The 14,981-nt window shown below is 38.7% G+C and overlaps 1 protein-coding gene across 1 annotated transcript in view; it reads left to right on the top strand.

The window, feature by feature from the left end:
- LOC126162113 (UDP-sugar transporter UST74c) overlaps positions 1–13,599 on the top strand; it is a 164,149-nt gene extending 150,550 nt beyond the window's left edge. Inside the window, exon 5 of the mRNA XM_049918395.1 lies at positions 13,095–13,599. Within this exon, the coding sequence (XP_049774352.1) occupies positions 13,095–13,494 (400 nt within the window). The 3' untranslated portion in view covers positions 13,495–13,599. The remainder of the gene's footprint in view (positions 1–13,094) is intronic.
- Positions 13,600–14,981: the final 1,382 nt, after the last annotated feature.

The following is a 14,981-nucleotide window of genomic DNA, read 5'->3' as shown; positions in this document are numbered from 1 at the left end:
GTCAACATAACAACTAGACCATTTGGTGCTCTCACCTATCTTTGTCTGTACCGATTGTTGCATGGGCTCTGGTATGTGGTAATTAGTCCTAATTTTATTCACTCACAAATTATCAAAATCCTCCAGATGCACTTAAATATTGTCAGGCACCAGATTAAAATTTTTTGAACCTGTTCTTGGTACATTAAGCAGTTCTACACATCCAGAGTGCACACTGCTTTTACATTTGATGTTCTACATACAGGATGCAGTGAATCATTCAGCTGAGATGCCTGATAATGCTTACACACACAACTCATTTTCTACATCTTTTGTGCTATGGCACACTGACTGCTTCACTTGAGTGTCAACTGACTGCTGTTTCACATACCTTTATGAAATTTGCAACAAAAACATTACCATGACCATGGTTACCAACAGTGTGATGTTAAAGATTCCCATTCTATCTCAGGAATTCGTAAAGTGGTCTGTCCTCCTCCTCCTCCTCCTCCATGTAGCAAGATAATGGTGGTACTATGCACAAGCTGAAGCCAGTTTAATTGGCATGATGGTCAGAATTCACACAACTTCCAAGGTTCTATGAAAAGGTGTGCTTCTGTGGCTCTCTCTGTATACTTTTCTGCCAAACTATCAATTTGCAGCATTTATTATTTCACTTGAAATGCATTTATCACGCAGCGTTGCATGAACACTCAAATTTGATGTGTTTAAGCAGTTATTCTGCCCATGTTCCATATGTGAAAGGATCAGGAACAACCCCTAATGTATCATACAGAGGGAAGTACCCTCTGCCATGCACTCTAGTGACTTGCAAAGTATAGATGTAAATGTAGAATATGCTTGCTGTAATTTTTTCCACTCAGTTAGTAGCAAACACCTTACTTTTAAATTATAAACAGCTCTAGAAGATAAACAGACTGTGCAGGTGTGTACTGGCTGAAGTTGGTAGAACACCTCTTACATAGTAATCAAAAATCAATCAAAACAGTTGCCTCAAAGCTTGAGAACTTCTCAATAAATGTCTTGAGAGACTCGCATATACCAGTCACGTGTGTGTGTGTGTGTGTGTGTGTGTGTGTGTGTGTGTGTGTGTCTCCATCCTGCACTCTGAGGAGGACATCAGGCTGTGATATCTTGTACAGTGAGGCAATACCCTAGATCATGAACATATAAATTTAAGGATGAATGATATAGATGCGAGCTAACAGATGTGATACCTAATAAAACTTAAAACTATCAGGAAGAATAAATTTAATTTAAGCTCTTTGACACCATTAGCAAAGACTGATAAAATGTCATTGAAGCTTTTGTAGGTTAGTGGATAGTTTTTTGGTTATTGGTGCAGAAGGCTTTGATTTTATTCCCAAGACACAGAGTTTATAACAGACAAATTTACTCATAGAAAACCTAGAGGGAACAGGGTACACAACTTCCTTTAAGGGAAAGGTTATCACTGATTATGAAGGTAACCAGAGAAATCAAGATGTTGTTAGTTAAAATACCATACTATCCTTAGTGTGCAGGCAACACTGATTACTGAATGTTAACATGCTTCCTGGAATTATTGAAAATTTAGCTAATTGCCTGTAGAAAGGAAATTGTCATAAATATACAGGGTGAACACAGTCTTGCCATGATTATAAAAATTTATAACCGAATAACTGTTTGAGATAAGTTACATTTGATGCCTTTACATAGGTTAATATTACTAGTTTTTGAAGACCACTTAAGTCAGTAAACCTCAATGTGTGCTCCCTTGGTAGCTCGGAGAATGTCGAGGCGGATTCCAGTTCCCTCCAGGTGTTTCGTAACATGTGTTCTGTCACAGTACCCACAGCAGCTTTTATCCTAGCCTTCAGTTCGTTGTCAGCAACTGGTGTGATGAAGACTCCCTCCCCCCCCCCCCCTCCCCCTCCCACACCGGGGCTATATCAAGGACAGAGTTTTCGTCACACCAGCTGCTGATGTCAACGAACTGAAGGCTAGGATAAAAGCTGCTTTCCAGAAATCTAGGAATGTGGAATCTGCCTGTTGTCCTTCATCCACTGTTAGGATGTCATGCAAGAAAAGAGCAAATGGAGTTTCGCATGAGTGATGTTTTCTAAATCGATGATTATTTGTGGACAGATTTTCTGTCTCAAGGAAATATATTCGAACTCAGATATATTCAAGAATTCTGCAGCAAACTGACACTAAGGATATTGCTCTTTATGTGGGTCCATTCTTTTATGCTTCTTACCTATGGGAGACACCTGCCAATTTTTTCCATCCATTTGGGACTTTTCGTTGGGTGAGAGATTTGAGATACATACATGCAGGCTAAGGGGCAAGTGCCGCAGTGTATTTTTTTGTGAAACTGAACTGGTATTCCATCCAGATCTGGCAACTTACTTTTCAGCTCTTTCAGTTGCTTCTCTATGCAAGGGAGCCTATTACTGTGATTACTGTGTTCTCGATACAGCATTCTGTGTGACAGTCAAATAAAAATGTTTGCAAGATCCTCCTGTGTGAATGTTTTCCTGAAAGCAATCGTATAACAGGTCATCAGTTTTATTTTTTATTCTCCTGTATGATTCTTGTCAGTAACTTAGAGGCATGAGTTCTTTAGCGGATTGTGTGATACTTCTGACACTTATAGACTCTGCTGCAGTTGTTATATACAGCAAAATTCTTCTCTCTCCTGGTTCAACAAAGACAGTCACCTGCTTTGTGCTACACATACTAGAAAACTCTGCAGATTATGGTTGAAGTTTGAGGTAAATGTACTGCAGTGTTCTGCAGCACTAGGATTCAGTATTGATAGGGATCCAACATCAGATGAGCTATCCTAATGATCCAGCTGCACCACTTCTCCTCTGAGTCTCACTAACAGGGATGGGTTTGCCTGCAGGCCCAAATGCACTTGTAAGAGTTCACAAGTCGACATGCATTCAGATATGTATTCTTGATGGCATTGCAGTTCTGGCTGTACTCCATTGAGAATATGAGAGCTGGGTTCTATCCATGTTTCAAACATGTGAGAATAGGACTATGCATTTCTAGGCTGAGATCAGTCATTGCTAGTAGAGACACTTTACCATTACACCAAAGAAAATACTCACTAAACAATGGGAAATCTATGATGGAATAATGACAGTATATCAAAAGGATAGATTGCCTCAGCCAAAAAGCCAATGTAACTCATCACAGTTCGCTCCTCCATCCAACTGTGATCCTCTTCCACTGGCCCCAAATCCCCCCCAATTAACTTTCCAGAATTTCTTAACCTCAACCTTGTATCATTATTTCCCAAATCCCTCAATATGCAAGCTAACATTAAATCTGCAGAAAGAACCACAATCCACCGTCTAAAAACTGAGCTTAGTCTTATAATCCTACCTGCTTACAGACTGCAGCACTGTGGTTTTGAAGTGAAAGGTTTATCTGCCAGAAGGACTCTGGCAGTTGTCAGATTTGTCCACCTAAAAACTCTGCCACAGTGACTCCATTCCAGAAATCAAATAGGATCTCGAGCCTCTCCTCAAATCCCGAGTGCCGTCCCAGAACCTCTTCCCGGAGTCCATCTCTCTCCTCACCCCTGCCGTTCCCCGCACACCTACCTTCTACATGCTTGCTAAAGTCAATAAACCGAACTATTCAGAGTGCCCCATTATGTCCAGTTACTGCGCTGCCACTGAGGCAATATTTGCCCGTGTAGACCAACACCAGCCTATTACCCACAACTTACCTCCTATATAAGAGACACCAACCACTTCCTTCAGACACTCAGCATTCGTGTTCCTTTACCACAGGGTGACCTGCTCGTCATTGTTAATGCCACCTCCCTTTACACTAACACCCCTAATGCCCATACACTTGCTACGATTGGACACTACCTTCTCCAGTGCCTGATAGATTCCAAACCTAGAGTCTCCTCCTTGGTCACAATGACTAGTTACACTCTCACCCATAATTACTTCTCCTTTGAAGGCATCACCTGCAAACAAATCAATGGTATGGCAGTGGGCACCTGCATGCACCATCCTATGGCAACCTATTCATGGGCCATCCAGAGGAATCCTTCCTAACCACCCAGAATTCCAAACTGCTCACCTAATTAAGATCATTGATATCTTTGTGATCTGGAGTGAGGCTGAGGACAGTCTATCCACATACTTCCAGAACCTGGACACCAGGTCAAGCAAGATACCTTCGTCAACGTTGCCCTCCAACCCAAAGATGGTTACTTGAGTACCTTTGTGCACATAAAACCTACCAACCACAGCAATACCTCCACTTCAGCAGCTGTCATCCATTCTGTACCAAGAAGTCCCTCCCCCATATAGCCTAGTCACCAGTGGTCGTCCCATCTCTGATGATGAGCAGTGCCTCTTGAACTGTACCTATTGCCTCATTGAGGCCTTTGCAGATGAAAACCTTGTACAGAAACAGATCTCATGCCTTACCTCTCAAGTCACCCACCACCTCCTTAGGTCCCACCATACAGCACCAAAGGAGCATTTCCCTCATGATTCAGTAGCACACCCAGGACTGGAGCTGCTGAATCACATTCTCCACCAATGTTTTGTGCCCTGAAATGGAGAATATTATACCCACTACCTATCCAACCCCTCCCACAGTGGTATTCCACTGCCCACCAAACCTTCACAATATCCTTATTCTTTCTTGCACAACTCTTGCTCCCAAACCATTGCCTCTTGGCTCAAATGGTTCAAATGGCTCTGAGCACTATGGGACTTAACTTCTGAGGTCATCAGTCCCCTAGAACTTAGAACTACTTACAAGCATCACCTATCCCATCAAAGGCAGGGCTACCTGTGACAGCAGGCATGTGTTCTAAAACCTAAACTGCAATCACTGTGCTGTTTTATGTGGGAATGACAACAAACAAGCTGTTTGCATGGATGGTCACTAACAAACTGCCAGCAAGGAACAGCTGGACCACCCAGGTGCTGAGCACACTGCCCAAGGCAGCGTTCATCACTTAAATGACTGTATCACAACCTGTGCCCTCTGGATCCTTCCCACTAATGCTACCTTCTCTGAACTGCACAGATGGGAACTCCCCTGTAACCTTCCTGGCCTCAATTTTCATTAGTCATTGCTCTTCACCTGCCTGTCACCTTCCCTGTTACCACTCCAGCCCTACACAGCCTTCTGTTCCACCAATGCACCCAGTCTCTTTATCTCTCTCCTCCCATTCCCCTTCTGTCTAATCTGTTAGTAGATGCCCTACTTATCTCCCCGGGCCATCCCTCTGATCCCTTTTTGTTGTGTATTTGTGACTCATCTTCACTATATTGTCATAATCACTAAATAAGGTTGTTTACATCTCACGAAGTAGAATATATCGAATAGTTTGAAGCGATCTTTATTCATAAGATCACATGTGGCAGTTGGTCTGAACATAATTTAAACAAACAACTGCTACAATGAGCAGCCTCCTGTTTTCAGCACAAAAATTGCAAAAAATTACGTTTAACTGTCTTCATGTTAGGAAAATTATGCACGATCATTTGTTTGACAGGTGAATGGGATAAAGCATATATACCTCAAAGGAAATTCATTAAGGTGCCACTACTTTTGGAAGAAAGTCTAAATGTGCTTGGTTTTAGATTAGATATCTCGGGAATTTTTGACATTAGATAAATATTGCTAAAGTCTATTTCCTTGGCACAATAAACCATGGCTTCTACATGCATATTGTGCAAACCTTTGTGAAGTGCATGGCAGAGGGTACTTAGCATGATACTGCATGTTAGTTTTTTTTCTGTTCTTCTTGTGCAGACTGTGGGAAAAATAACTCCTCAAGTGCCTCTTTGTGTGATGTAATTATTCCTGTCTTTTCTGCACAGCCCCTACAGAAGTGATATGTATGTGAGCTGAAGAATATTTCTAGATTAGCCACCTGATATTAGTGTTTCAAACTTTGTAAGCAGGGTCTCAAAACAGAATAATTGGCTTCTTATCTTCATCTGTCTGCCAATTCAGATGGCTTGTTAAGTTTTTCTCTTGAGACAACCTCAAAGACTGTACTGCGATAATGAAAGTAACTGCATAACAAATTATAGATAGATTTTACTGATTGTTAAATTGTGTTTGGAAATTTAATCATTCTGTTATGTATTGTTTTTTGTATATTTTGTCTCTCTCTCTCTCTCTCTCTCTCTCTCTCTCTCTCTCTCTCTCTCTCTCTGTGTGTGTGTGTGTGTGTGTGTGTGTGTGTGTGTGTGTGTGTGTGTGTGTGTGAACAGATCTGTTGCCAAAGAAGTGTAGCTGGAGAACTGAAAGATAAATATGGAAGGAAAAAAGAAATGCATGTCAACGTATTGTTTTATAGTTTCCATAATTTTAGTTACATGGTGTCCATTAGTTAGCTGTAATGAAAAGATACACCCTTACATGAAACTGTCTCGAGCAACTAAAGTGAAATTAATGTGAGTGTGTGAGATATGATTAAGAAAAAGCTGTACATGTACAAAATTGTCTGTAATATAAAAAAAATGTCAAATATTATTTGGACTGCTTTTGCTGTGGGTCCATAATTTTTAGTGTAAATTGTTAGTTCTTATCATGTTAGGCCATGTGTTAATACTGTAACACCCAAATGAATGGGAAAATAAGTGTGGTTTTCAATTTCCTTGGCTTAATTGTGATATGATCAGTATTTTATGTTCATTTTCAGCATTTCAGAGAAAAACAGGCAATGTGTGACTGTTCATTGCTTGGTTGGTAAGAAGTTTGATAATATTTGTGTACACAAGTGGACTTTAAGACTTTTTCCTAACATCTGAATATTATGCCAAAGTTAATTTTATTCTTTGCTGATTTATGATCAGCAGTGCAAAGTACAATTGTGCACTCAAAATAAAACAATTCTTTTAAATATGCTGGAGTATCTTTATTTATCATTAGATTTTAAAAATCCTAGGGCTCATTCATTACCATAAAAGGAGATAAAATATAGGTTTCAGAAATACAGTCTACATACTGTGAAAAATGATTTATTGTATTGTATAGTTTGTTTTCACGTGTTTATCAGTAGTTGATTGTGAAACACACAATTGTGGTACTTTTATGCCGACACAAAGTAGATATATAAAACTACATGCAGCTCTTATTACAAGCATGGGTCAGCAAGTAAATCTGCCAGATTACATATCTGGATTAGATAGAAGAAATTCATAAAAAATCAAATTAAGAGAGCTCTGCAATTGAAAATGCCAGATAAACCAAAAATAAGAGCAAGAAGAAAGACGTGAAGTCTACAGCCTTTCTACTGTATATAGGGAAATGTTTTTTCAAAACTTGCAAGAGTAATGAGCATAAAGTGAATGTGAGCTTCCATCTAATGGCAAAGGTAGCAGCTCGGTTGGGACCTATGAAGGATGATCACCTCTTTCAAAGAGTGGGTATGTATGAAATTCCTTGCATGTGATAAAAGGTACATAGGACAAATAATAAACACTGTATAAGAATGTTTTATTGAACACTAGTGATATACTTGCCTTACACAGCCCAATAAATCTTCAGTAGCTCAACATTCCCACTGGCCATTCCATGGGTTACAGGAAAGAGACTGGCCACAGCCTCAACCCACTGGGATTCAGAGGTCAAGGAAGCTGTGAAAACACAATTAGCAGACAAGCCGCCCAACTGAGATAAGGGTTTCTAGCTCCAGAAATCACAGAAAACCTTCATTTCCATCTGCACTGTCAAATGAAATTTTAAGTTTTTACTGCCTGGCATTCCAACATATGCCATCCATAATATACTTTGTAGGCACTAGATTCCCTGCACTCTGTGCTTGCTTTGTATTATCTGTAGGTGCATAGTTTTATCTATGACTAACATTCTTTCAGTGGCACTTTGAGAATGGCTGAAAGGTTGTCAGCCTAAATATTTGAACAATAATTAACAATCTCCTAGAAGCATGCACAGAAGATACTATTCTAAGAATATAAATTGTTATATTCTAATTTTTATGTTGACTTAATTCTATTTATTTTATTTACATTGTGATGATGTGGGCTCTTCAAGCTTTTAGCCCAATAGACTTAGTAATATGAAACCAATGTAAATGTTATGGATCCACCTGAATGTAAAATATTTTGGTACATTATAGCATCAGAAAAGTTTTCCCGTGAATGGATTTCTAATTCTCAAGTCTCACAGCAGCTAACTTAATGAAATGCTGTCACTGCCTATTGTGAGTAGTGTTTTCAGTCCCATTCTATAGGTAAAATTGTTGAACTTAACAATATTCAGTTCTCTTAAAATTTTAGGCTGGTCACTGAAAAATTTTGAAAATGTCTTCTAGAAATATTGAACTTCCCTAACAATGCTTAAAGAGGTTTCCCAATGTCAGTGACTCATTAGTAACAGAGCCATTGAATCAATGGTACAATGAAAATAGTGTGACTGCTCACTGATAATTTCATGCGGCAGTAGGCATTAAGTCAGTAACCACTGAGAAAGTGGAATGTCCATTTATATGTATGAATAACTGTACAGATTCAAGATGGAACATCGCATATTGCATTTTTCTCTGTGATTAGCAAGTAGTGTATTAAAAAGGTTTTACCTTTTTACCATCATATTGCGGTCAGGTAGTTGGAGTAAACAGATAAGCAGTTTGTCACAGGAGATGTAACGAGGTAAAGCATGCTTCCTACTTCATAACCATAACCATAACCATCACCACACCACACCACGGCAGTGGGAAGTATTAAGCAGTGGTGGCAGATGTGATACAACAAATTTTGGTGTGTTTGTGTGTGTGTGTGTGTGTGTGTGTGTGTGTGTGTGTGTGTGTGTGTGTGTGTAACAACATGCTGTACTTTCTTCTGTTGGTACAAATACTTCATGCAAGTAGTGTTAATACTGAGATGTTCAATGTCTGGTGAAGGCTGTAGTGACGGTATCATCTCTGGGTGATGCATGATATCTGTTTCCCTAGTCGTACATTTGCGAAGAACCATATTCATTGTTTACGGTAATCAGTAAGTGCAACAAAGTTGTTCAGTGTTGAGGCTTTGGTAAAGTTATATTGAATTACCACAGTAGTGGCTAATATGGTCTGAGTTAAAATTTTATTTCTAACTGTGTGTTATGCAGGGACAATTGTAATTTTCAGAAGTCAGTTTCAGCCAGATGCTGAGCAGTATGGTATCGTCAGAAGGGCATGAGGAGGATTTCATGGCTTGAACACTTTGCTGTCATGTGCATATCACTGTGCACTTGAATTTAGCAGCCTTCCTTTATTGAAGTATTTCTCCTCATTCACTACTGATATAATTCAGAGTAACAGATTTCTCAAGGGAGATCCTTGCTGATGTGCTATTGGAGTTTTCTCCATGTCGAATGTCTGTCAACACTGAATCATGTGCTGACACTCAGTGTACTGCTGTTCTGTTAGTGGTAGTTCACAAACAGGAAGGCTGCAAAAGATTGAACTTCTTGCAGAAAATTCACCGCTCTGTGCCATGGCATAGTGCTCTCATCAAGAGAGCATAATCCAACTTGAAGGTACAGCTGCACCTACAAAAATGTTGATGCTTCACATTCTCAGACTGGTTTTGCCTGTTAACACAAGTAAGAATAAAGAAACTGGTAGATGACCACAAGGAAGAGCAATTTAAATCCCAGAGAAATACAGGAATACGAGACTACACTTAATATAAGAAGATAGACTGAAGAAAGACAAACCTTCATTTATGCAATTAACATGTTTAGAGGGCTTTTAGCAATATTAATTGGAAAGCATTGGTTGAAATTACAAAGTAGGAAAGGGGGGGGGGGGGGGACAAGGAGTGAAAATTTATTTAGAATTTGTGGTATTTTGCAGTTCTGAGAACTGACGGACATGAAAGGTAGGAGATAGTTACAAAGTGAATGAGACAGGATTGTAGCCTATCCCACCTCTCATTGAGTAATAAGTAAAGGAAACTCAGGAGAAACTTTGACAGTGAAGTTCACATGGAATAAAAAAAATTAAAAAAATATTGAGATTTGTTGGTGACACTGTAATCCTGTTTGTGATGGCAAAGAACCGGGAGATCAATTAAGTGGACTATAAGGGTGTATCTTGACCACCCTAAATAACTCCACCCTAAATAACTGATTGTCCAGATGCAAATTACAAAATGTTTCAAGCAAATGTTCTTTAGCTGTCAGGGGGACATAAGTCAGCATGATTGCCTTCGTTGTAGCTTTGTTTTTTACAAAGATATGAACAGCAGTATGACTTTTTAAATGGCACCCTGTATTTTTTATTCAGTAATTCATTTCCTCTCCTAAAGACCTACCATATTCAAAAATGTATCACAGTGTACCATTCTCTTAAACACAAAGTTATTAATTACATTACATAACACGACATTGACACTCGCAGCCCTTAGTGCAGATACTCGGGGTAATGGAACACATCCAAGTGCTGACTTTCAGAGGACAAGTGTGAACATAAGTAGAATGTACACCCGTCATTCCATCAACCATAGTCAGTTGAAGAGTTGTGAGTGTAGAATGTACACCAACGAAGCGAAGGTAGAAATTCTACTAATCTATGGGGAATGGAAGTTAGCAGAACAGTAATTGCAATACTGTTTTCTTATGTATGGGTACATTTAGTACAGTAGTTTAGTCCTTTTAAATACTGTTGCTTAGAGTAGGCATACAGTAAAGGCTGTCCTTCCTACAAACTGCATCGACAAAACGTTTTTTATTATTATTATTATTGCTGTTGTTGTTGTTTTTGAAGATAGGTGAATTGCTACGCAGGGAGCGGAACTGTACAGAGAGCGATATCCTGACAAGAACCCACCTTCCCAGTGGAAGTTTCAATCCACGACAATGCCATCGTCATAGCACTAAAACAGACAAAGTTGCCAAAGTTACCTTTATCGCTTCCATTGCTATGAATCCACATGTGAGCACATGACATCTTGAACATGAGATTGTCATTCCTATAACCAGTGTACATCATATTCTTAAACGTCACTGTTGCCATCCTTACCATGTACACCTACATCAAGAATTGCATGGGAATGAGTTCCAGAATCGTGTACAGTTCTCTGTGGGCACAGCAGCAAATCCTAGTCAACCTGAACTTCTTTTCCAATGTTCTATTTACCAATGAATGTTTCTTCTCAAAGGACAGGTAAATACAAGAAACATACATTATTGGTCCAGCGACAACTCACAATGGTTTAGACAGGTGGAATATCAGCGTCAATAGAGTTAACTTCTGGTGTGGGATGCTTGGTACTAAAATTATTGGCCCTTATTTCATCAATGGTAGTCTCACACATTCACTGCCATGGTATAGTTGCGTTACCAATCCCCTGGGGCCATTTACTTTCTTTCAATATCCTGTTTTAGTTTGCTCCAAGTAAACTTGTCAACTGGAAATAAAGTGAAAATATGCCGTTTTAGTACCTTTTTAAATTTTTTGAGAGAGTTACATATGATTCTCCTGGCCCCAGAGTAAAGGTACCAGGTGTGTCATTTGCTACGTCGCTAATAATTTTCGGTTTGTACTCCTGTCAGTTTTTCATTCCACAGCATTATTCGTGTACAGTTCCATTATCGCTTTGCTGCATTGTTGCTACAGTCTTTATTCAGTGTTGTTTGCTCCATAACAAAGTGATACTGTGGCAGAAGAAAATATCTCGTAGAAGTTATGAAGATGAACAAAGGCATGTACAGCAGCTTTTAGATGAAGTTATGGACATAAGTGATGAAGATTCTGTGTCTTTATTTGGAGATAGCTCAGACGAATTTATACCAGAGGAGACCGGAAGCGAAACAGAAGTTCTGATGATGGAGTGACATCAGTGAAGGTAGGAAGAAGAGTTTTATGTCCACATTCAATCAAAGAACCAGATTTCACAGCTGTAAAAATACTAGGCAACAAAGCACCTCTAACCGTGTTAGTGCCATAACTACTGCAGTTGATTCAGGTTCAATTGAAGCAAGTGTAATATCAGAAAGTTCTGAAGATGAAGAGACCCACTAGGAACAAATTCTAATGAGATTGTCTGGGGGTCAGTTACGGGTAAAAATATGAAAAACTTTAAATTTATTCATTCCAGTTCTGGTGTAAATGCTTCTCTTGCACTAATTCTCAAAGGCAAGACACCATAAGATTTCTTCAAATATTTTGTAACTGATGAAATTTTAGAATATGCGACTCGACAAACTAATTTGTATGCAAAACAAAGCTTAGAAACTAATTCAGTAACTGTAAATTCACAACTGAAAAAGTGGACTGATGTCAGCAAAACTGAAATTTTTTTAGGATTTTTGTTATGGATGTCACTAAAAGGAAAACCAAGGATTCCAAATTATTGGTCAAGAAATATGCTCTATCACAACAATGTAAAAAAAATGTTTTGTCACGCAATCATTTAGAACTGCTTTAACGTATGTGGCATTTTTCCGATGATGACCTCTGCAGTTTGGTCCCTTTAATCCTCAAACCAACCAACCAACCATTTTTCCGATTATAACAAGTGCCCACCGGAAAACCACTTATTCAAAATTCAACCTCTTAGTGATAAATTACTGCAGAGATTTCAAAGTGCAGTTGTGCCGAAGAAAGAAGTTTGCATTGACAAAACACTTATGCCAGTTCGAGGAAGACTTAGTTTCGTTCAGTATATAAAGAATAAGCACCATAAATTCAGAATTAAATTGTTCAAACTTTGTCTAAAGGGTGGCTATGCCTAGAATAAGAAAGTTTACTGTGGGAAGAATGCGAATCATGGTGTTCCCACAGTCTAATATACACAGTTGTGACACACTCGCTGATTTTTGTTATACACAGCGACAACAGCGCCCCAAGCGGTGGAGAAGCTATGCTGCTGAATACGGTATTCAGTAAATGTAAACAGTATTCATTTATAAGATGGTTTTTACAAAAGGCAGCGTATGTAGCGCAATAAATTGCAGTAATAGGAAGAAGACACCACATTTGTCATTCTTTAGGTTTCCTAAGGACCCTGAGAGGTATGAAACATCACATTAGAGCGCTCTTTATTGACAGATTTTTTTCTAAACTGTATTGAATTAATGAATTTGTTTTTCTTATTTAGGAGCAAGAAATGGTTAATAAATAGTAGAAGACAGGACCTGCTGAAAAAAGATGTCCTTTATTTGCACAATAATGTGAAGTTTTGTGCGTTACATTTAGAGTCAAACCAGTTCATGAGCGCGGAAAAGAAGACATTAGTATGGAATGCAGTTCCTACGTTATTTGACATGCCGAATAAGCCACAATTGGTGACGATGAAGAGAAAATTGCCATACAAATGTGAAAGTGTTGCTGCAAAAACAATAAAACTGTCTCCTGACACAGAAGAAACAGCTACCACAAGTGTTCTACACAAGACACACACACACAAAATCACTAACAACGGAATCTGCAACAGACATCTTTTGAAGATGAAATGCTTAGATTACGTGAAATTGTTCGCGTGTTGGAAAATTGTGTGAAATGTAAAAACGTGCAAATCATTAGACTTCGTACAAAATTACTACTTGTAGGAGCAAGAGAAGAAATAAAAAAGTGATGAAGCTGGCTCATTTGGGTTGCTTAAGTGTTAGGACTGACTCATTCGTTTAATTTTATTTTCGTTAAATGTATCAATGGGATATAATAAAATTTTAAAACAGTCATGCTTTTTATTGAGATATCCTGATACCACAAAGAATAAGATGGAAATTGTATTTTTGAAAGCAGGCTTCCTACAAAGCAGAACGTAATGAAAAGTGCTGTGTCGCTTCATTTTTACACAAGAAACATCTATATACTTCATATGTAGGATATACAGTGGAATAAGTGCAATTGTATGCTACTTCTTAATTATTTCTTCAAGAATATGTTGCAGCTTATGTCACTTCATTCAATAGTTCGTGCTCTGTTTACTTATATTTCATGATCATTTATGTCTCTCGCTGTTCTCCTAACACTTGACGCAAAAATATACTAACATATTTTGTAAATTATGTACAAAATGAATTAAAAACAAACATTATTTTTACGTTGAATCTGCCGTCAGAGGAAGGCGAGCTTTCTGGCTGCTAGGGGCGCTAGTGTCACTTGAACTGTCAAATTGTAACAATTTTCACAGCAGTAAGTGTCACGACTGTGTATATTAGACTGTGGTGTTCCTCTTGCCACTTCTGTTGGTATGAGCCTTATGAGTGACTTACTAAATGAGGGCAGAATCTTACATACAGACAATTTTTACAGAAGTGCTCATCTAGCACACCAGCTTCTTGAACAATCAAATTGTTCAAATGGCTCTGAGCACTATGGGACTTAACATCTGAGGTCATCAGTTCCCTAGACATAGAACTACTTAAACCTAATTAACCTAAGGACATCACACACATCCATACGCGAGGCAGGATTTGAACCTGCAACCGTAGCGGTTGCGCGGTTCCAGACTGAAGCGCCTAGAACCGCTCGGCCACTCTGGCCAGCTCTTGAACAATCAACACATTTAGTTGGTACTCTAAGATCAAACAGAAAACTGAATCCTCAAGATGTTGTACAGGCAAAACTGAAGCTACAATGAAGGCAATCGTGCTGATTGATGTCCCCCTGATGGTTAAAGAAAATTTGCTTGAAACATTTTGTAATTTGAATCTGGACAAAGTTAGAGTGGTCAAGATAAGTGGGACACCCTGTATAGTGGCTTAAAAAGTGGTAAGACATTAACAAAATTAACAAAATTAGTGTAATAGATGTAGTTGAATTAAATCAGATGTTGATGAGGGAATTAGAGTAGGAAATGAGATTCTTACTCATTAAATGAGTTTCTGCTTTTTTGGTAGATAAGATATAAAATGAATAGTGCAATATTGATTCACTCAGTGAAAAATATATGTTCATTAGGATGAACCCAAAAGCATCACAAATGAGTGCACAAATTGAGTTGTATGCCGAGAATAAATCTGTGGGTTATTTGCAATGG

Source organism: Schistocerca cancellata, chromosome 2, assembly GCF_023864275.1.
Source record: "Schistocerca cancellata isolate TAMUIC-IGC-003103 chromosome 2, iqSchCanc2.1, whole genome shotgun sequence".
NCBI lineage: Eukaryota > Metazoa > Arthropoda > Insecta > Orthoptera > Acrididae > Schistocerca > Schistocerca cancellata.
Note: the sequence above shows the minus strand (reverse complement) of the source record. Positions and strands in the feature narration are given on the sequence as shown.